The sequence below is a fragment of the Hyperoodon ampullatus genome, assembly GCF_949752795.1.
Source record: "Hyperoodon ampullatus genome assembly, chromosome: 5".
NCBI classification, from domain to species: domain Eukaryota; kingdom Metazoa; phylum Chordata; class Mammalia; order Artiodactyla; family Ziphiidae; genus Hyperoodon; species Hyperoodon ampullatus.
Window position 1 is genome coordinate 79,015,332 of NC_136918.1, and position 23,952 is coordinate 79,039,283.

The 23,952-nt window shown below is 35.7% G+C and overlaps 1 protein-coding gene across 4 annotated transcripts in view; it reads right to left on the reverse strand.

Annotated features, from left to right (window-relative positions):
• EAF2 (ELL associated factor 2) overlaps positions 1-23,952 on the reverse strand; it is a gene marked incomplete at its 5' end in the record, with an annotated part of 55,562 nt that overhangs the window by 27,203 nt on the left and 4,407 nt on the right. Inside the window, 4 exons of one of the 4 annotated variants that reach the window (XM_079704426.1) lie at positions 11,591-11,736; positions 13,489-13,625; positions 20,378-20,425; positions 21,783-21,877. In XM_079704426.1, coding sequence (XP_079560552.1) covers positions 11,591-11,684 — 94 coding nt within the window. Of the gene's footprint in view, positions 1-11,590; positions 11,737-12,486; positions 12,571-13,488; positions 13,626-20,377; positions 20,426-21,782; positions 21,878-23,952 lie in introns of those variants that run through there. The other 3 variants (XM_079704425.1, XM_079704427.1, XM_079704428.1) reach the window with 3 other exon arrangements.

The window sequence follows — 23,952 nt, forward strand, 5'->3', positions numbered from 1 at the left end:
AGCAAGTCAAAGAAGGAAATTTTTTTTTTAAAGGGCATACATTAATGAAACAGTAAAAAAAGGAAAAAGAAAATAACAATAAAAATTAAAATAATAGCTAATATTTGAATACTTCCTAGTACAAGGAATTGCTTTAGGTACTTTATATTTATTGCATTTAATCCTCTCAATAATCCTAATTATTATCTCTATTTTAAAAATGAGAAAACATACACAGAGAGAATAAGAGGTTAAGTAAATTTCCCTAGGCCACCCAGCTGATAAGTAATGGAGCTGGGATTTGAATGAGAGTAGTCTGACTCTGAAGATGTCATTCTTAGTCACCACATTTATTATGTCTCACCAAGACCAAAAGCTGGTTCACTGAAGCCTAATGAAACGTATCAAATTCTAGAAATATTGGTTAAGAAAAAGAGAGAAAGGGCACAAATAATCAGTGTTAGGAATAAAAACGTGCCATAACTACAGACATTGTAGAGATTTATATGGACAAATTATGCCAGTATTTTGAAAATGTGAATTAAACTAATAATTTTCAAGACAAATATGAATTACCAAAACTGAATGAAGAAATAGACAAATATGAATTACCAAAACTGAATGAAGAAATAGAAACTGAACAAACCTATCGTTATTAAAGAAATTTAGAAAAATCTACCACATACAAACTGTTTCAAGGAATAGCAAAGTATATAAATCCTTTAGAGTACATTCAGACATGTGCATAGATAGACAGGAAAAGGAAGAGAATGTGTTGGAAAGGAAAGAATCTTCTGTGATTTTCTTAAAAACTGAAACTAAAGTGGTAAAATGTTAAATCTAAGTTGTAGGTTTATAATCTGTTACATTATTCTTTGTAATTTCTATGTGTTTGAACTATTTCTTAAGAAAAATTCTAAAGGTTAACTGAAATAATGTACAGGAAGACTTGGCACATAGTAGTTGCCCCCAAAATAAAATATAACATATTTTTACATAACATAAAAAGTATACAGGGACTTCCCTGGTGGCACAGTGGATAAGACTCCATGCTCCCAATGCAGGGGGCCTGGGTTCAATCCCTGGTCAGGGAACTAGATTCCACATGCATGCCGCAACTAAGAGTTTGCATGCCGCAACTAAGAGTTTACATGCCACAACTAAGGAGCCCATGTGCCGCAACTAAGGAGCCCATGAGCTGCAATTAAGGAGCCTGCATGCTGCAACTAAGAAGCCCATGTGCCACAACTAAGGAGACAGCAAGTCGCAACTAAGGAGACCTGGAGCCACAACTAAGGAGCCCTCCTGTCACAACTAAGGAGCCCATGTGCTGCAACTAAGGAGCTGGTGAGCCGCAACTAAGGAGCCTGCCTGCCACAACTAAGACCCAGTGTAACCAAATAAATAAATAAATATTAAAAATATATACAATATAGGCAGAAATTAACATAGTTACATTAGGGTGGTGAGATTATGAGTGGTTTCATATTAACATTGTTTTTACATTATATTGTCTTCTCAATAAATAATCATTATCTGAAAAATAACAAGTTCATTGTAAAAATTCAAATAACAATTTGCACCACAGAAAGTGAAACTCCCAAACTCCCAAAGATAATGCTTACATTTTAGTATAATTCTTCCAAGTTCGTCTATGCATCTGCAACTATATACACATTTTGTTTTCAAAAATGGTTCATACACATTCACACACATTGTATAATACGTAAAAACATTTTTACCTAATAATATATTTGGATATCGTTCTTTGTTACTAAAATGTGCACTAGCTCTTTTTTAATAGGGATGTATAGTATTGTAATCCCTTCTCGATGTGCACCTAGGATTTTTCCGTTTTTTCCTTAGTATAAAAAATGTCACATTGAACACTCTTATGTGACTGATATATGTATACCTATGTAATTATGTATCTATCTGTATAAGTTTCACAATAAGAGAAATGTCTAGACTTTCTAGGTAAGGAATAGGCACACTTTTAATTTAACAGTTATTAGCAAATAAGGATGATGATAATGAAAGCAAAACCTTATATAGTAGTTTCTTTGTGCTAGACCCTGTTCTAAGTGTTTTGCAGGAAAAATTTCTCTACAAAAAAATATATGTCAATTTATGTTTCTTCAAAAATGTATGCACACATTTGTTTCCCTTTATATCCTCACCAGTACTGGATGTTGACAATTATTTTAGCTACTATCAAGCAGATAAATGAAAAAAATACCTCTTTCTCTATCAAAATACTCGTGACATTTTTCACACAATTAGAACAAATAACCCTTAAATTCATATGGAACCACAAAGACCCGAAATTGCCAAAGTAGTCTTGAGAAAAGAGAACAAAGCTGGAGGTTTCACATTCCCTGACTTCATATTATGCTACAAAGTTACAGTAATCAAAACACCATGATAGGGCTTCCCTGGTGGCGCAGTGGTTGGGAGTCTGCCTGCCAGTGCAGGGGGTGTGGGTTTGAGCCCTGTTCTGGGAGAATCCCACATGCTGTGGAGCAACTGGGCCCGTGCGTGCCACAACTGCTGAGCCTGTGCTCTAGAGCCCGTGCGCCAGAACTACTGAAGCCTGCATGCCTGGAGCCCATGCTCCAGAACAAAGAGAAGCCACCGTGATGAGAAGCCCCTGCACCACAGCGAAGAGTGGCCCCCGCTCGCTGCAGCTAGCGAGAGCCCGCGTGCAGCAGCGGAGACCCAGCACAGCCAAAAATAAATAAATAAAATAAATTTATAAAAACAAAACACCATGATAGTTTTTTAAGGAACCTCCATACTGTTCTCCATAGTGGCTCCATTCACATTCCAAAGCAGAAACTAACACACCATTGTAAAGCAATTATACTCCAATAAAGATGTAAAAAAAACAAAACAAAACACCATGATACTGGCACAGAAACAGGCACATAGATCAGTGGAAAAGAATAAAGAGACAGAAATAAACCCATGCATTTATGGTCAATTATGACAAAGGAGGCAAGAATAGAGAAAAGACAGACTCTTCGATAAGTGGGGCTGGGAAAACTGGACAGCTACATGTAAATGAATGAGATCAGAACATTTCCTTATACCATATACCGAAATGGATTAAAGACAGAAATTTAAGACCTGAAACCATAAAACTCCAAGAGGAGATCATAGGCAGAACACTCTTTGACATAAATTGTAGTAATATTTTTTGGATCTGTCTCCTAAGAAAAAAGAAGCAAAAGCAAAAATAAATGGGACCTAATTAAACTCACAAGTTTTGCACAGCAAAGGAAACTAATGACAAAATGAAAAGACAACTCCGGATTGGGAGAAAATATTTGCAAACGATATGACTAATAAGGGGTTAATATTCAAAATATATAAACAGCTCATAAAACTCAATATCCAAAAATACCTAAACAACCTGGTTAAAAATGGGCAGAAGACTGGAATAGACTCTTGCCAAAGAAGATACACAGATGGCCAACTGGTAGATGAAAAAAATGTTTAACATCGTTAATCATCAGAGAAATGCAAATTAAAACCACAATGAGATATCACCTCACACCTGTCAAAATGGCTATCATCAAAAAGTCTACAAATAGCAAATGTTGGCAAGGATGTGGAGAAAAGGGAACCATAGTACACTGTTGGTGGGAATGTGGATTGGTGCAGCCACCATGGAAAACAGTATAAAGGTTCCTTAAAAAAACTAAAAATAGAATTACCATATGATCCAGCAATCCCATTCCAGGGTATATACCCAAAGAGAACAAAAACACTAACTTGAAAAGATGCATGCACCCCAATGTTCATAGCAGCATTATTTACAATAGTCAAGATATGGAAGCAACTTAAGTGTCCATCAACAGATAAATGAATAAAGAAGATGTGGTATTTATACACACACACACACACACACACACACACATATACACAATGAAATATTACTCAGCCATAAAAAGAACAAAATTTTGCCATTTGCAACAACATGGATGGACCTAGAGGTTATTATGCTTAGTGAAATAAGTCAGAGAGAATAAGACAAACACTGTATCTTATCCCTTATATGTGTAATATAAAATCTAAAAGATAAAACAAAACGTGTATAACAAAACAGAAACAGACTCACATATATAGAGAACAAACTAGTGGTTACCCATGGGGAGAGTGGGGGTAAGATTGGGGTATGGGATTAAAAGATACAAATTAATATGTATAAAATAAAATTTAAAAAGGATATATTTTACACCACAGGGAAATATAGCCATTATTTTATAATAACTTTAAGTGGATTATAATCTATAAAAATATTGAATCACTATGTTGTACATCTGAAACTAAAATAATATTGTAAATCAACTATACTTCAATTTAAAAAAATGTCTTTTTTTGGCCATGTTGGATCTTTGTTGCTGCGTGCAGGCTTTCTCTAGTTGTGGCGAGCAGGGGCTACTCTTTCTTGCTGTGTGTGGGCTTCTCATTGTGGTGGCTTCTCTTGTTGTGGAGCATGGGCTCTAGGCACTTGGACTTCAGTAGTTTTGGTGCACGGGCTCAGTAGTTGTGGCTCAAGGGCTCTAGAGTGCAGTCTCAGTAGCTGTGATGCACGGGCTTACTTGCTCCGCGGCATGTGGGATCTTCCCAGACCAGGGATCAAACCTGTGTCCCTTGCATTGGCAGGCAGATTCTCAACCACTGTGCCACCAGGGAAGTCCCAAAATGTCTTTTTTTGTTGAGGTGCTTTGCTATGTAGCACATGGTCAGTTTTCTATTGTTTTTTAATTTCACATGGACTTGAAAAACCTGTATATCTTGAACAGTGGAAGTGCTATGTATGTCTACTTAGTTCAAGTTTCTTAATGGTGTTTTAAAAACTTATTAATCTGGGGTTTGCCTGAATCTATCAATTACTGAGAGGGGGTATACTAAAAACCTCCCACTATGAAGTGAATTTATCCATTTTTCCTTGAAATTATGTTAAACTTTTAGCTTATTCATTTCTAGGCATACTCTTGTAACCCCTTCACAGTGTCAGACATTGCAAGAATGAAACTATTAAATTTTAGAAAAAAATATCTTTTAATCTTAAAATTTGAACTTTGAAAGCATTAGTGAATCTGATCCATTTTTCATACATGTATTTGCCACTGTACATCTTATGTTGTGAGATAGACTTAAGTCCAGAAAGAAATTCTGCATGTGACAAAAATGGCTTTTCGGAGCTAGAAGATTTAAGGAACAAACAGATGAAAAATACAATAACTGAAATGAAAAATACACTAGAAAGAATCAATAGCAGAATAAATGAGGCAGAAGAACAAGTAAGTGAGCTGGAAGACAGAATGGTGGAAATCACTGCTGCAGAATAGAATAAAGAAAAAAGAATGAAAAGAAATGAGGACAGTTTAAGATGTCTCTGGAACAACATGAAACTGACCAACATCTGCATTATAGGGGTCCCAGAAGGAGAAGAGAGAGAGAGAAAGGGCCTGAGAAAATATCTGAAGAGATAATAGCTGAAAACTTCCCTAACATGAGAAAGGAAACACTCACTCAAGTTCAGGAAGTGCATAAAGTCACATACAGGACAAACCCAAGGAGGAACATGCTGAGACACATATTATTCAAATTGACAAAAATTAAAGACAAAGAGAAGATAGTAAAAGCAACAAGGGAAAATCAACAAATAACATACAAGGGGATTCCCATAAGTTTATCAGCTGATTTTTCAGCAGAAACTCTGCGGACCAGGAAGGAGTGGCACAATATATTTAAAGTGATGAAAGGGAAAAACCTACAACCAAGAATAGCCTACCCAGCAAGGCTTTCATTCAGATACAACAGAGAAATCAAAAGATTTACAGACACAAAAAAACTAAGAAAATTCAGCACCACCAAAGCAGCTTTACAACAAATGCTAAAGAAACTTCTCTAGGTGGAAAAGAAAAGCCCGTAACTAGAAACAAGAGAAGCCCACAGGTAAAGAGAAACATACAGTAAGCTAGGATATCATCCATACACAAATATATCAAAACCAGCAATCGTGAGAAGAGGAGAGTACAAATGCAGTATATTGGAAATACATTTGAAATTAAGAGAACAGCAACTTAACACATTATTGACTGGGGATTTTTTACAAAAACTAACACCTGTGGCTGTAATACATCTCTGGTAAAAAATGTGTTAAAACAACCATATATATATGTGTATATATATATATATATATATATATATATATATATATATATAGGCTGCTATATCAAAACATCATGGTAACTGCAAACCAAAAATCTACAATAGATACACAGATAAAAAGAAAATACAATCCAAACAACACTAAAGACAGTCATCAAATCAAAAGAGAAAAGAACAAAAGAGGAAGGGAAAAAACACCTACAAAAACAAATCCTAAACAATGAACAAAATGACAAGCAGAACATACATATTGATAATTACCTTAAGCAGTTCTAAGAGGGAAGTTTATAGCAATACAATCTTACCTCACGAAACAGGAAAAATCTCAAATAAACAACCTAACCTTATAACTAAAGAAACTAGAGAAAGAAGAACAAACCCCAAAGTTAGTAGAAGGAAAGAAATCATAAAGATCACAAAAGAAATAAATGAAATAGAGATGAAGAAAACAATAGAAAAGATCAATGAAACTAAAAGCTGGTTCTTTGAAAAGATAAACAAAATTGATAAACCTTTAGCGAGACTCATTAAGAAAAAAGGGAAAGGGCTCAAATCAATAAAATTAGAAATGAAAAAGGAGAAGTTACAACTGACACCATAGATATATAAAAGATCACAAGAGACTGCTATAAGCAATTATATGCCAAGAAAATGGACAACCTAAAAGAAATAAATTCTTAGAAAGGTACAACTTCTAAGACTGAACCAGGAAGAAGCAGAAAGTATGAACAGACTAATCACAAGTACTGAAATTGAAACTGTGATCTAAAAACTTGCAACAAACAAAAGTCCAGGGCCAGATGGCATGACAGGTGAATTCTATCAAACATTTAGAGAAGAGTTAACACCTAATACATCTGAAACTATTCCAAAAAATTGCGAAGGAAGTGACACTCCCAGACTCATGCTATGAGGCCACCATTACCCTGATACCAAAATCAGACAAAGATACTACAAAAAAAGAAAATTACAAGTCAGAATTACTGATGAACATAGATGTAGAAATCCTCAACAAAATACTAGCAAATCAAATTTAACAGTACATTAAAAGGATCATACACCATGATCAAGTGGGATTTATCCCAGGGATGCCGGGATTATTCAGTATCCGCAAATCAATCAGTGTGATACACCACATTAACAAACTGAAGAGTAAAAACCATATGATCATCTCAATAGATGTAGAAAAAGCTTTTGACAAAATCCAGCATCACCCATTTATGATAAAAACTCTCTAGAAAGTGGGCATGGAGGGAACATACCTCAACATAATAAAGCCCTTATATGACAAACACACAGCTAACATCATACTCAGTGGTGAAAAGCTGAAAGCATTTCCTCCAAGATCAGGAAGAAGACAAGAATGTCCACTCTTGCCACTTTTACTCAACATAGTTTTGGAAGTCCTAGCCATAGGAATCAGAGAAGCAGAAGAAATAAAAGGAATCCAAATTGGAAAAGAAGTAAAACTGTCACTTTTTGCAGATGACATGATACTATACATAGAAAATCCTAAAGATGCTACCAGAAAACTACTAAAACTTATCAAGGAACTCAGTAAGGTTGCAGGATAAAAAATTAATACACAGAAATATCTTGCATTTCTATACACTAACAATGAAAATCAGAAAGAGAAATTAAGGAAACAATCCCATTTACCGTCACATCAAAAAGAATAAAATACCTAGGAAAAAACCTACCTAAGGAGGCAAAAGACCTGTACTCTAAAAACTGTAAGACACTGGTGAAGGAAATCAAAGATGACACAAACAGAGGAAAGATATAACATGTTCTTGGATTGAAAGAATCAATACTGTCAAAATGACTATACTACCCAAGGCAATCTACAGATTCAATGCAATCCCTATCAAATTACCAAAGGCATTCCTCACAGAACTAGAACAAGAAAATTTCAGAACTTGTATGGAAACACAAAAGACTCTAAATAGCCAAAGCAATCCTGAAAGGAAAAATGGAGCTGGAGGAATCAGGCTCCCTGACTTCAAACTATACTACAAAGCTACAGTAATCAAAACAGAATGGTACAGGCACAAAGACAGAAATATAGATCAACGGAACAGGATAGAAAGCTCAGAAATAAACTTACATACCTATGGTCAATTAATCTATGACAGAAGCAAGAATATTCAATGGAGAAAAGACAGTCTCTTCAATAACTGGTGCTGGGAAAACTGGACAGCTACACGCAAAAGAATGAAATTAGAACATTCTCTAACACCATACACAAAAATAAACTCAAAATGGATTAAAGACCTAAATGTATGACCAGATACTATAAAACTCTTAGAGGAAAACATAGAACACTCTGACATAAATTGCAGCAATATCTTTTGGATCCACCTCCTAGAGTAATGAAAATAAAATAAAAAATAAACAAATATGACCTTAAAATAAAATGGGACCTAAAAATAAACTTAAACACTTTTGCAGTGCAAAGAGAAACCATAAACAAAACAAAAACACAACCCACAGAATGGAAAAAAACATTTGCAAATGAAGCGACTGGCAAGGGATTAATCTCTAAAACAGACAAACAGCTCATGCAGCTCTATATCAAAAAAATAAACAACCCAATCAAAAAATGGGCAGAAGATCTAAACAGACATTTCTCCAAAGAAGACATACAGATGGCCAAAAGGCACAAGAAAAAATGCTCCACATCGCTAATTATTAGAGAAATGCAAATCAAAACTACAGTGAGGTATTACCTCACACCAGTCAGGATGGCCATCATCAAAAAGTCTACAAACAATAAATGCTGGAGAGGGTGTGGAGAAAAGGGAACCCTCCTACACTGTTGGTGGGAATGTAAATTGGTACAGCCACTATGGAGAAAGGTAAGGAGGCTCCTTAAAAGAGTAATAATAGAGCTACCACATGATCCAGCAATCCCACTCCTGGGCATATACGGAGAAAAACCATAATTTGAAAAGATACATGCACCCCAATGTTCAATGCAGCATTATTTACAATAGCCAAGACATGGAATCAACCTAAATGTCCAATGACAGATGAATGGATAAAGAAGTTGTGGTATATATACACAATGGAATATTACTCAGCAATAAAAAAGAGTGATATAATGCCATTTGCAGCAACGTGGATGGACCTAGAGATTATCATACTAAGTGAAATAAGTCAGACACAGAAAGACAGATATCATATAATATCACTTATATGTGAAATGTAAAAAGATGATACAAATGAACTTATTTACAAAACAGAAACAGACTCACAGACTTTGAAAACAAACTTATGGTTACCAAAGAGGAAAGGTGGGAGGGATAAATTAGGAGTTTGGGATTAACATACATACACTACTATATATAAAATAGATAATCAACAAGGACCTACTGCATAGTACAGGGAACTATGCTCAATACTCTGTAATAACCTAAATGGGAAAAGAATTTGAAAATGCATAGATACATGTATATGTATGACTGAATCACTTTTCTGTACACCTGAAACTAACACAACGTTGTAAAGCAACTATACCCCAATATAAAATAAAAATTGAATTTAAAAAATGGCTTTTCAAGGGCTTCCCTGGTGGCGCAGTGGTTGAGAATCTGCCTGCTAATGCAGGGAACAGGGTTCGAGCCGTGGTCTGGGAGGATCCCACATGCCGCGAAGCAACTGGGCCCGTGAGCCACAACTACTGAGCCTGCGCGTCTGGAGCCTGTGCTCTGCAACAAGAGAAGCCGCGATAGTGAGAGGCCCGCGCACCATGATGAAAAGTGGCCCCCACTTGCCACAACTAGAGAAAGCCCTCGCACAGAAATGAAGACCCAACACAGCAAAAATAAATAAATTAATTAATAAACTCCTACCCCCAACATCTAAATAAATAAATAAATAAGCTGAATGTTTAAAAAATGGCTTTTCATATCAGCAGAAGAAATATTGGCTTGTTTAAAAAATGGATATTGATACTCTTTTTCAATACTATATTTGTTGATTCTCTATCAATATCTATGTAATTACACTGTTGGGGAGGAAGGAAATTTAGATTCTTATTTCTTAAACTAGAATTCCAGATAGCCCAAACAGGTAAATGTAAAAATTAAACCAGAGAAACACTAGTAAAGCTGACAGACATCTAATCATAAACTTAAAAAAAGTGTTTCAACCATAGCAGTAGGCATTGGCATAGTAGGGTCAAATATTAAGAAAATATTTAAAAGAAGATAGTCTAAGGAACATGCTCTGCAAACATCTCAAGGTAAATTCTTATACAAAGTTAGATCTTATGCTTGGATTAACTTAACTTATATTCTACAATACAATGTTTTTATTAAGGTCTCTGCTAAAAACCTGCCACATAGAGGATCTTCTTTTTGTATTGTAAAATTATAGTTGAAGATACTACATAGTTTAATTCTCCAAAGAACAGGTTCCATACGATGAATTCCTTTTAGAATTTAGTAGCAGGGAAGGTTCCAAATCTTTGGAACCTCTTAGATAATACAAAATATACTAAAGTTTTCAGTTTTGTATTAGTGGATAGGAAGCTCAGATATAAATTTAATGTCTTAATAATTAGCAAATTTGCTTCCTCTTCCCTCTAGTATCTTAATTTTCTGTTCCAGATTTTTATTGTACACATATATAAAATGATATAATGATTCAAATCCATTTTGGAAGCAGATATAACAATAAAATAAAATTCAAGATCCCTTGTAGCAACAAGGGTTCTGAGCTTATATTTTCCTTATCGTTTGTAAAGGGAACACTAATATATTAGGGAACTAATACGATACCGGGCCTAGAAGGGGGCAAGTGGAAATGGAGAGCTATATGCAAGTTATGAAGGGAAAGCGTAGAAACAAATAAACTTTGGTGACCAGGGTCTTACTCCTACCACAATTACTATAACATAAACACCCAAACTGCAGCTAGAAAAAAAATGGAGATTTAAGTTTCCTTACTTTCAAAAAGACTGTGCCTCTCTAGAAGCACCTTCCTGCTGAGAAGTGAGCAGCAGTTCAGAAGAACTTGCCTGCTGCTTTGGCTTACTACATCTTCTCACTCCACTACTGGTTTGGCTACATCTTAGATATCTATAGTCTGGCTACACATAAAAAAACTTCAACAAGAAGACGCTGTGAAGGACTAAACTGGAATCATCACAACTGTCAAAAAGAAGAAAACTCCAGTTACACATATCTAAACAGTTACTTTTTCCCCTGAATAATAAAAAATATAAATTCTGTTATACAGACACAGGCTTAAGTACATAATACTCTAAATAATAAATTACACTTTTCCCCTAGAACCATAACAAAAAAATTACGTTTTTAGAATTTTACAGTTAGTTCCCTTGTCAATTAAAGTGAAAAATTTCACTTAACATTTATTAATAATTTCTTTTAAAGGGCCATTACATACTCATAGATTTTACCTCTTTCAATATCATCCATCGGAGATGCTGGGGACATCTTGTCTTCCAATGGAAAATGTTTTACAAGATTGGGAGTCCTAGCTGAATTCCGCATTTGTTGCTGCTGCTGCTCTATACGATACTGAATTTTACTGCTTCCTTCAACTCTGCAATTAAGAATATCAAAAGGTCAAAACAGGTATGATGATTGCAATATAACAACAATTTCAACTTACAAAGCTACTAAAATCGACCACTTATTCTTTTTCCTAGAGATCTTTAAAACGATATTCAAGAATTAAAGCATTAATTTAATTCATTATTTAACAAACCTTTATTGAGCCCTACTATAGGCATGGCATACACACAGATCCACTGAGGGATACAAATGTGAATTTAAAAAAAGCCACTGCTCAAAACTGAAGAGATAAGACATACACAAATGACTAAAATAAAATGAAATTATACATGAGTATAGAAGATACATTATATTCCCTAAATTCTGAAATTACCATTTCTGTTAAAATTAAATCACTCCCACATTTCTCATTCATAAGGTTAAGACATGTTATTAAAGGAGGTTCGTATACTTTCCCTTCAATACTTAAAGGAAAAAAAGTATATAACACAACTATGCTTGACTTTGTCTCTCCCATTTCCAGTCACCAAATCCTGTTAGTTCTTCCTTCACAAAGTATTTAGAACTTCACTTTTCTCTTCATTCCTACTCTAAAAAATCATGGTTTGTGCATTTTTCTCTTTCCCACATTGTTTCATTTAAATCAATTTGTTTGGTGGATCTACATTTCAAAACAAGAATGTAAGCATGTCGATCCCTGGTTAAAAAAACTTTAATATGCAACCACCGTCAATAAGACAATGTCCTAATTTCATAGTTAATATTGAAGGCAACCTACCTTTATAACCTTACCTCTAGTCTACTTTCAACCTCATACCCCACTTTCTATACTTGTATACAGGGAAAGAAACAGATCTCTGCTCCATTCAAGGAAGTCTTATTCATAGGTTCCAAATAAGTCAGATATATTCCTGGCTTGTTTACATCCTCATGTTCTCTCTGATCAATTAAATCAGTATTTTCCAAACTTTCCTACAAATAAAAATCACCTGGGAAGAGGAGATAATTAAAAAACAAAAAAAAGTTTCCTGGGCTCCTTCCCTGATCTGTAGTTGAATTTGGTAACTCATTTGTTTAACAAGCACCCAAAGGCAATCCTTATCATGATATATGTTTGGGGGAAAAAAAAGCCCTAAATCTTAACCTTCTCTTAAGGTACATCAGTAAGGGCTCCCTGAATGCTCCGATGAACCACGTCTCCCTTCCTTTAATTCTTAGAACAATTTTTATCTATACTATTTGTATGGCTTTTAGAGTATACTACATGTCAATTAATACACTTCCTATTCCCCCCCCCAAAAAAATTTGAGATGGCTGTGTTCTCTTATTGACATTTTTAATGGAATTATCTGCTAATCCAATTAAAATGTGGAAGTTCTGAGGTTAGTATTTGTATAGGAAATTCTCCTTTTTCTTGCCTCACATTTTCTAAGTGTTTGATAAAATTTTACTACTGATAATGAAATTATTTTGGAGAATGTGTAATGGCTTCTTTTAGTCCAGTTCTACAAAAGTATCTACAGTAGAATAAAAGATGTACCTACATATAAGAAAACATTTAGAAACAAAACAAGCTTTTAAATACCATAGGGAGAAATGGTCAAAGCTTCTGGCTAAAGGATCTTCACCAAATTTAAACTTGGAAAAAGATCAAAACATTTCTGTACCACCCAGAAATAACCCTTATGTAATAGTGTGACTTAATCCAATAACTTTTTTCACTGACATTCTCTTAGCAATTTATGTGTTGATTAAATAATTTATTTCATTAACCACATACCTTGTTCTTTTTACAGTGATGTTGCTGCTGAGTTTTTCTAGTCGACATTCCCCAGTATCATGGTTAATAATCAAAATGCATTCTTTTAAGTAAGGTTTCTTTGAACCTTTGAAAACAGTTACTGGTGTAGTTGAACCCTGTTTAAAAAATTAATTATTATTACTTGAAATTTATCATAGAAATTCAGCTGAGAGGGCCTTTGAGATCTTCTGTCTTTCTCAATCTATTGATATACTGTACTTCAAGTCACCTAACTGCCTAAATTTACTACTCTGGCAATAAGGAGTATAGTAAAAAAGACAGATGAGGAGAGGCTGAGATCTCAAAATTGCTGTCTTGAGGAAAGGGAACAGAGGAAGCAGCTGCCCTGAGCCACTAAAGATTTGTTTCACAAATCTTTGTAGACGTGGTCTACAATAGGAAATTGGGATTCAATTCTAATACAACCAATATACTTTACAATAAGGGAACAAAAGTTCTGAGTTATATTTCATACGCTTTCTCTTCTTCCTTCCTAAATTTAATTTTTTAAATCTGACATTTTATTAAAGGGGTGCTTCCCTATGCAGATTAAGGAAAATGAATGTATCAGGGAACATATCTTACATTAAACTCACTGATCAATTTTAGCGTCCTTAAAAGTGGGACAACCAGACATTACGTGCTTCATGATGTGATATAAAAGAAAAGTATGCAGCATCACCTATAAAGTGTTCTTGCCTGAAAAACCCCCCACAAAGAATCTAACTCTCACCAAGGCTTTAGAAATAACTACCAGTTTATAGGAAATATGAGGAAGGAGAAACAAGTTACATAATCCCAGACAGAAGTAATTTGAAATCCAGAATGTGGGTATATTCTCTAGGACAATTAACCTGGTTTCTCCAACAAACCGGTGGCATAAAAGGGGGGGAGGGAGTTTTACAGAATAAAAGAGATAAGAAACATAATATCAGAATACAATATAGGAATATAAAATAGGTAGACAACAAGGAACTACTGTATAGCACAGGGAACTATACTCAATATCTTATAATCTATAATGGAAAAGAATCTGAAAAAGAATATATATGTATAACTGAATCATTTTGCTGTACACTTGAAACTAACAGAACTTTGTAAATTAACCTCAGTAAAAATAAATAAATAAAAATACAATATAGGGATTTTATATGGATTCCTAGGGAGAAAAACTGAAAAAAGACATTTTTGAAACCATCATGAAAACATGAATATGGACCAAGTATTACAATTAATTCTACTATGTGTGATAACAGCAGGGTTACCATGGTACTTAGGTGAAAATTAAAATATCCTTATCAGTTAGAGATGCATACATAAACATTTGTGAATGTCTGCGATTGCTTTAAAATACGCCAGGAAAAAAGTAGCAAGCTCTATTAAAAAAAGATTAGCGGGCTTCCCTGGTGGCGCAGTGGTTGAGAGTCTGCCTGCCGATGCAGGGGACACGGGTTCGTGCCCCGGTCCGGAAGGATCCCACATGCCGCAGAGCGGCTGGGCCCTTGAGCCATGGCCGCTGAGCCTGCGTGTCTGGAGCCTGTGCTCCGCAACGGGAGAGGCCACAACAGTGAGAGGCCCGCGTACCGCAAAAAAAAAAAAAAAAAAAAAAAGGTTAGCAAAATGTTGATAATTGTTGAAGCTCAGTAAGTACATAGGAGTTCATTATACTATTCTATTTTCCATAATAAAAGGTTAAAGAATCCTGGTCATTACTAATAACCTACATCTACCTATACTCCTCTGCTATCCTTTGTCCCTGCCTCCCTCAACCCTGAAGGAATTTTATGTTTCTCATTCTCTTATTTTATCCCACGTATATGTATCCCTAAATAATATATTGCTATAATTGCTTGGTTTTGAACTTTATAAAGGTACATTAAAATTTTAAAGCACTGATTATAACAATTTTGCCAAATACAATAGTAATGTTAGATCAGGTTAGAAAAAGGTGACTTCTAAAAAAGACTAAAGGGCCTATTATATATATATATATACATATATATATATATATATATATATATATATATATTTTTTTTTTTTTTTTTTTTTTTTTTTTGCGGTACGCAGGCCTCTCACTGCTGTGGCCTTTCCCGTTGCAGAGCACAGGCTCCGGACGCGCAGGCTCATCTGTCATGGCTCATGGGCCCAACCACTCCGCGGCACGTGGGATCCTCCCAGACCGGGGCACGAATCCGTGTCTCCTGCATCGGCAGGCGGACTCTCAACCACTGCGCCACCAGGGAAGCCCCTATATATATTTTTAATATTTATTTATTTAGCTGCGCCGGGTCTTAGTTGTGGCACGTGGGATCTTCGCTGCCACATGTGGGATCTTCTTTGCGGCATGCGGGATCTTTTAGTTGAGGCATGCAGGCTGTTAGTTGTGGCATGCGGGATCTAGTTCCCTGACCAGGGATCGGACCCAGGCCCCCTACATTGGAAGCACAGAGTCTTAACCACTGGACCACCAGAGAAGTCCCAGGAGATATCATATTTTAAAAGTTAACAATCATTAGAGGCTTAACACATTACCAGAGGAGTATGAGATAAATTTGGTAATTGAGGATGCCATAAAAAAGGGGTAGGTTAGAGACCTTTGAGAGGTTGGGAGAGAAAACTATGAAACCAAAAGTAAGGAACAAGTTTTTCTAAAACAAAAATGATCTACAGAAGTCAAGTATGCATAGCACATAGATAAGGACATATCTGGAGTGGCCCTAGAAGAGTGAGATGCAGAGCACTTAGTGGAAGCTCTGGTAAGGTAGAGAGCCAGAAGCATGATCATGACAAAACTAAGTTGGGCCTACTTGGCTGATAAGTATATTTTTCAAACATCTTGACTAAAAACAAGTGAGTAAGATACCCCAGAATAGCAACCCAAGGGCTCCAAATTACATTTAAGAGAGTCATGTAATATATTCTTCTTAAAAAATACTTGTATTCTGGGGCTTCCCTGGTGGCGCAGTGGTTGGGAGTCCGCCTGCCGATGCAGGGGACATGGGTTTGTGCCCCGGTCCGGGAAGATCCCACATGCCGTGGGGCAGCTGGGCCCGTGAGCCATGGCCGCTGAGCCTGCGTGTCCAGAGCCTGTGCTCCACAACGGGAGAGGCCACAACAGTGAGAGGCCCGCGTACCGCAAAAAAAAAAAAAAAAAAAAAAAAAAACTTGTATTCTTACTTAGAATAAAAAACATTTTAAAATACATTATTGTACTCTGAGTTTCTGAAGGAGGAGGACTGGATTAGAAATTTTTTATTGCTCCTAGCACCTGAAGTACCAAGCTCTTCACAGATACTCAATGAATGTTGAATGTGAACAATATGAACATTTTTACCATAAATAACAAGTTAAATAAGCCTTTCACAATCCCTGTACCTGCCTTCTATACTCTGAACAAGTTTTTTAAATTAAACTTTTTTCCTCGTTAAATTGAGCACCATTCTTATTTTTTTTTTTTTTTTTTTTTTTTTTTTTTTTTGCGGTACGCGGGCCTCTCAGTGTTGTGGCCTCTCCCGCTGTGGGGCACAGGCTCCGGACGCGCAGGCTCAGCGGCCATGGCTCACGGGCCCAGCCGCTCCGCGGCATATAGGATCCTCCCGGACCGGGGCACGAACTCGCGTCCCCTGCATCGGCAGGCAGACTCCCAACCACTGCGCCACCAGGGAAGCCCTCACCATTCTTATTTTAAACTTCAATTTCTGACCTCTTATTTCATATTCCAAGAAAGGGGTATTAAACTATTAAGGTACCAGGAAACTCCGAAGCATATGAACTCTCTTTGCCTCTGAATAACTATGGAACACATCCTACCACCTCCATGTTTACTGCTATAACCCAACTTCAGAACCCAATCATCAGCTCACCTAGATTACTGTTATCCTCCTCCCTGCTCTCCTTCTAGTTTTATTTCCCATCTGCTAGCAGGCAAATCTGATCATGCCTGATTATGAATACCAGGAAAGGAAAGTAATCAGTAATGGAATGGAAGAGTACAATAGTACTCCCAAAGTAACATGAGGGAAAACAAAGAAAAAGAAAAAGAAAGAAGAGATGCTTGACGAAACTAATAAAGAACAGAAAAAAGAAAACAAATTAAAATAACTAATACACATACTATAAGATGATAGAAATAAAAATCAAGTATAAAAACTTTGAACTAAATGTGGATAGAATTCTCCTAATAAAAATAGAAAGTGTCAAAATGGGTTTAAAAATGAAACACAGAATATTCTGTTAACAAAAGATATACTTAAAATGTAAGCTAAATAAAAGTAAGAGACACTAAGATTCCATGAACATGCAAACAAAAAGAAAGCAAAGGTGGCAATATTAATATTAAACAAGGTGGTATTTAAGCTTAAAATCACAGAAACAGGGTAAAAAAGGTTTATTATACAATGATAAAAATATAAGTCATTTAGAAGTATAACTGTAATAAGACATTAAAATAGGAGTCAAGTCCTAAAATAAGCTGAAGTCCCAAGAATGTGGTAGGCTATTGTCCCATGTAAGCTAAGTAAACTCAATGGAAAGAATCAGAATAGGTTCATCTTGGAAGGGACTTTGACCAACAGGATCATCTAGAGTGGCATAGTAGCCATCAGACATATGGAACTCTCACAAGTCCAGGGTTTGTGGGCTAAAGTTGTTGAGCAACCACTAGAGATGCACACATTGCATAATAGGAAGGGTAGCTGGAAGTTTCCTGTGGGCTATTTCATCAAAGCCCACAAAAGTACCTCACAAGATAGCACTAAAAATATGCCAAACTGGACAACACCAATGACAAATCATAACAGACAAGTAAATCTTTTCCTTTCAATATTCAACATTTTGAAATTTTATAGCAGTCAACCATAGAGAATTGTTTACAGAAAAGAGAGATTTGTAAATGCCCAATATTAACCCCCTTAACAGTCCTCATTTTTATTAATTTCTTCTATTTGATACTACCAAAGAAAACCTAGAGGAATGAGAATTAGAAAATCTACCCTATCGAAGAACCACCAGAACCTGAAGGTACTCTTAAAAGTATAATAATAAAAATTCTATTTTATGGAATGCCTCCAAGCTTCTAGCCATTTTCACCAAGATGATGAAAGCAAGTTGATAAAGAAAATAGGAGAATCTAAATGCCTCAAACTAATAATCATTACATTTCCACAAAATACCCACAAAATTAAGAACTGTGAAGAAACGTAAACCTCCTACTTATTTGAAGAAGTTCTTTAATGAAGGGGGAAAAACCCACAACATTTGAGAATATAATTTCTATTCTTATTCACAATTGTTCAAGGATTGTAGGCCCAGCAGAAAAAAAAAAAAAATCTGCTCTTAGCAAGTGGTAATTTTAACAATTCTCTTCCATTCCAGCTATCTGAAAGATTCACAGGATAAAATTCAAATTCTTTTGCATTACACATTAGACCCTTCTTTATCTGATTCCTAAATACCATCTCCGACTATGTCCCCATATGCACCCTTTCTTACCTAGCCATAGTGGCTTATATACAGTTCTTCAAATGTAACAGACTTTTGTTGCTTTGTCTTAGCCCACGTCTTTCTTTTCTCTAAGAGGTCCTTCCCTCTTTCCTTCACCTGGGTAATTTCAACTCATCTTAAAGACAGCATATCCTGATGTCTCCTCTCCCTCCCCAGGCTGAATCGCCTCCCATAATATTCTGTGTATACCTTTATGATAGTCCTTACATTACTAAATTTTAATCAATTATCTCCTATCTTCCTCATTAAATGATAATATTTTTTAGGACACCTACCACGTCCAGTCTACCTCTGTCTTCTTTTTTTATTTTTATTTTTGGTCACACCACGTGGCATGCTGGATCTTAGTTCCCCCAACAGGGATTGAACCCGTGTCCTCTGCAGTGGAAGTGTGGAGTTTTAACCACTGGACCGCCAGGGAAGTCCCTACCTCTGTATTCTTTTTTTTTTTTTTTTTTTTGCGGTACACAGGCCTCTTACTGTTGTGGCCTCTCCCACTGCAGAGCACAGGCTCCGGACGCACAGGCTCAGCAGCCATGGCTCACGGGCCCAGCTGCTCCGCAGCATGTGGGATCTTCCCGGACCGGGGCACGAACCCGTGTCCCCTGCATCGGCAGGCGGACTCTCAACTACTGTGCCACCAGGGAAGCCCTCCTACCTCTGTATTCTTAACAGCTACCTAGCAAAGGACTTACCACACAGAAAGTATAGGCATATATGGTCTGTCTGTCCATCCATCTCCCTTTCTCATGCACACATATACACACAAAAATATTGAGGCATAGTCATTTTGGACATATCTCTGGTGGGCTGAGGTGGGGAGGGAACTACTTTTTCCCAAATGATTTCTCTGCTATTTCATAAGTTTACAATTTGAAGCTTGAAATTTTCCTCCTATAGTTGTCATTCCTTCAAGAAGTATTTTCAACTGAGACCAAAATCGAACACATGGTAGATGGTAACTCTTGATTAAAGCAGGATTATGTGTGAATGAAAAAGGTTTATTAATAAATGTAAGAATCCCCATCTGCTTGGAGTAGAAAGACAATGCAAGGGATGAGGATGGGAGGATTGCAATTTGAGAAAATAATATGCTACGTGGCAAAGAAGAACTCATCTAAAGTTCTGCAAACCAATCATCACTGATCAATAATCCTATAATCTGAGACCAGGATAACAGGTAGTGCCTCTTATCCACCTGAGGCTTTTCAATAACTTTTAAGATTAAGTGAATGATTTGGGCTTTTCTTTAATAAACCTCATAAAGCAAAAAAAGCCTTAGATTACTGGGTACTTAATATCCAAACTATTTTAGAGACACCATAATCTGAACACTTTTTAATAACAGAGTAATACAAAGGCTTACTTATTTACAATGTCTCAGACTGAGTTGATTTTTCATTTTCTTCAATTTCTAAGGGAGCAAATGACAAATATACAAGAAAATGAGCCCACAAATTTCATTAACATTAGGGAAACCTTCAGAGGCAGCAACTCATATAGTCTGACATAAAGGTGGGGTCTCAATATATAGTGTTGACAGACAAAAAGAAACAGATGGAAGGCTAGATAGAGGATAGAGAGCTTGCTTGCTATACCTCTAACCATGACAAGCCATCTCATAAATGTATACAAGAGAATGTGGATGAACTAGCATAAAACCATTCCTATTACAAAAGTTAAAACAACGTGAAAAAATCTCAGAAAGTCCAGTGTTTTCTATGTTAGAGTATAAAGTTAGTCTTGGTTTTCTTTGAGAATAGATCAAGTCAGTATAAAAGGAAAAAGAAACTTAAGTTGAATGCTAAGAAATTTCTAACTCAAGGACTGAGAAAACTAGAGCATACAACAAAGAACTTGCATATTTATGTAAACAGTATTTGATAGCATTACTTTGATATATCTGAAAATTTTTGAAATGGGCAAAATTTTGGTAAAGGCCTCCCTGACCTAGTCTCTTTCTTTTCCAATCCATTCCCTAAGTCATTGTTAAAATCACTCCAAAAGCACAAATCTAATCATGTTAGCTCTCTGCTTAAAAACCTCTAATGGTTCTCTAATACCTATGGCATAATCTCCAAATTCCACATTACAACATAAAAGATTCTTTATAATCTGCTCCCAATCTACCTTTCCAGTCTCTACTCCTATCAATCATTTTTCATTATTCTGTAATTTACTACATTCATTCACTTATTCCACTTGTCCTTTCTCCATTTGGAGCCTTTTACATACTGTTCCTTTTGCCTAGAGTATTCTACTCCTCTTATAATGGATGAAATTCCACTTGTCCTTTAAGTCTCAGCCCACATAGCATATGCTTTGTGAAGCCTTTCAAGATTCCACCAGGCAGATCTAATTCCACTTATGTGCTTAAACAGAATTTTGTCTCTGTTCTAATCTATAGCACGAGATAGATGTTTATATGTCTGTCTGCTGTAACAGATTAGGACTAGATGGCAGGGCATATGTTATTATTTCTAGTTTGGAGAACAAAATCTGGCTCATAATAGTGATTTAATAAATATCTGTTTAGACCTCCAACTGTTTCAAATCATTTAATACGATAGTTCTTGAAACTTACAAAGTAAATTTTAAGAGTTTAAGATTGTTTTACTTAAGATAGTTTAAAATATGATTTTTTTGCTTTGCTATATTTATTAATTTCTTTAACTGACTACCACTACATGAACTGTACAATTATTTTCATTTAAATTTAGTGGAAATCCTGTAAAAACATCTATTTAGTTTAAATATATGGAAATACTCACTTCTATATTTGGTAGAGTAATTGTCACCTGTTCACCTTTGCCGACTTCAAGCTCTCCTTCACAAGAAGTGTCAATAGAAGCAGGTTTGAAGTCATCTAAAAATAGATATAGATACTGGTTTTTATAAGATGGAAGAATACCTGAATACCTGGGTATCAAAAATATGAGCATGTTTCAGAGTGATAAAGCATTTTTCAACAGCCAGTAATTAAAATGGCTTAGAAGAGTCTTAATATTGCAAACAAACAAAATACAATCCAGATTATTTGTGTATGTATAATTCTGAGAAAAAAAGAAATAGCTACACTCTAAAACAGTATTCCTCACTTCATGATCCCTTGGGATCCTGTTTAGATCAAGATGAACTAGATTACGATGTTCCACTGCTAAACACGAAATAATGCCAGTATCTTGACAATTTGCTAAAAACCAATATCAGTAGAACATCTTCAATTTTCAGTTTCTTTTCTCCCCTAAATTTTTCTTAAACCACCTTGGGCTCCTACTACCACTTGTCTGCTGTCCTAGCAGAATACAAAATGAATGAAAACACAGCAAACACACATTCATGGGGAAATTTAAAGAAAGCTTATTCAGTTTAACAGCTTGAGTTTTTCATGGATACATACACCACTAAAAGATGTGTAAATTTAACCAAATCTGCCACTTCAGAAAAATTAAAATAAGTTTTCATTTTGAATTAGATCATAATTCAAATGATGTCATTAAAATATATCACCTAGAGGGCACACAGGGTGCTAAGATATTTCACATACTGAGCAAGCTTAAAAACCTCTAAGATATGAAAGTCACTTAAAAATAATTCACATCAATATATGTCAATGACTAATAACCTGCTGTATAAAAAATTAATAAAATAAAATTCAAAAATTCAAAAAATATATATATATACATCAATGACTGATAATAATTCTGATACAGAATTCCTTTGCTCTTGCCAGGCTATCTTCTGATTTTTTTAAAATAGAGGCTGGTAATCCAGATTTTTGTATAAAAGATCTTGATTTTTAGGTATTTACAACCAAATCATGTTAAAACAACAACTGTGTGGGTCAAAAACAGCATCTCTAAAGTCAAAATCAGCTGATAGGCTGTAAATCTATAACCTCTGTTTCAGTGTTTAAAAACAGATTCTTTTTCTTTATAATATATCATTACTTTTGATCTTCACAACAACTCTCTGAATTGAATATTCTCACCCATATTTTACTGATGGTGAACTCCTCTGAAGTAATGAAGCCAGTAAAAGATAAGCTAGGAACACAAGCCACACACTCTACCCATCCCATATTATATAGCCTCTTTGCCTTAGATCCACAGTTCCGAACTTTTATATATGCATGTGTCTGGAGGGGTGGTGTTAGGAGATGAGGGACAGTCATAAGTCCCTATCGGAATCTGATGAAAATTATAGACCAGCTACAGATCCTCTCTGCATAAAAATGCATACATGGGGACTTCCCTGGTGGCGCAGTGGTTAAGAATCCGCCTGCCAATGCAGGGCACACGGGTTCAAGTCCTGGTCCAGGAAGATTCCACATGCCACGGAACAACTAAGCCCGTGCGCCACAACTACTGAGCCTGCACTCTACAGCTCACGAGCCACAACTACTGAGCCCGTGTGCCACAACTACTGAAGCCCGTGCACCTAGAGCCCATACTCCACAACAAGGGAAGTGAAGCCACCACAATGAGAAGCCCGCGCACTGCAACGAAGAGTAACCCCCACTCGATGCAACTAGAGAAAAGCCTGCATGCAGCAACAAAGACCCAATGCAGCCAAAAATTAATTAATTAACTTTAAAAAAAGTAAAACATGCTTAAAATATGCATATATGAACATACATATCAAATACTATATAATTTCAAGGGATTCACAAGCCCTTGAAGCCTATGCATAAATGCCTATAGTATATGAGATACCAATAACAGATAGAAATGTACTCAAAATATCTGTAGCTTTGCTTAATAAGCTGGAATTTATAACCAGTAAGTCCATCAAAACGATTCTGAACCTATTTATATTTCTAATTATTATTGTTAGAATAAATTCCACATTTTATTACTTGTTATATTAAGTAGTGTTGTCTTTTATTTACCTTCATACAAGAAATTTCTTTTTAAGTATACAAATTTTGAGATTCAAGGG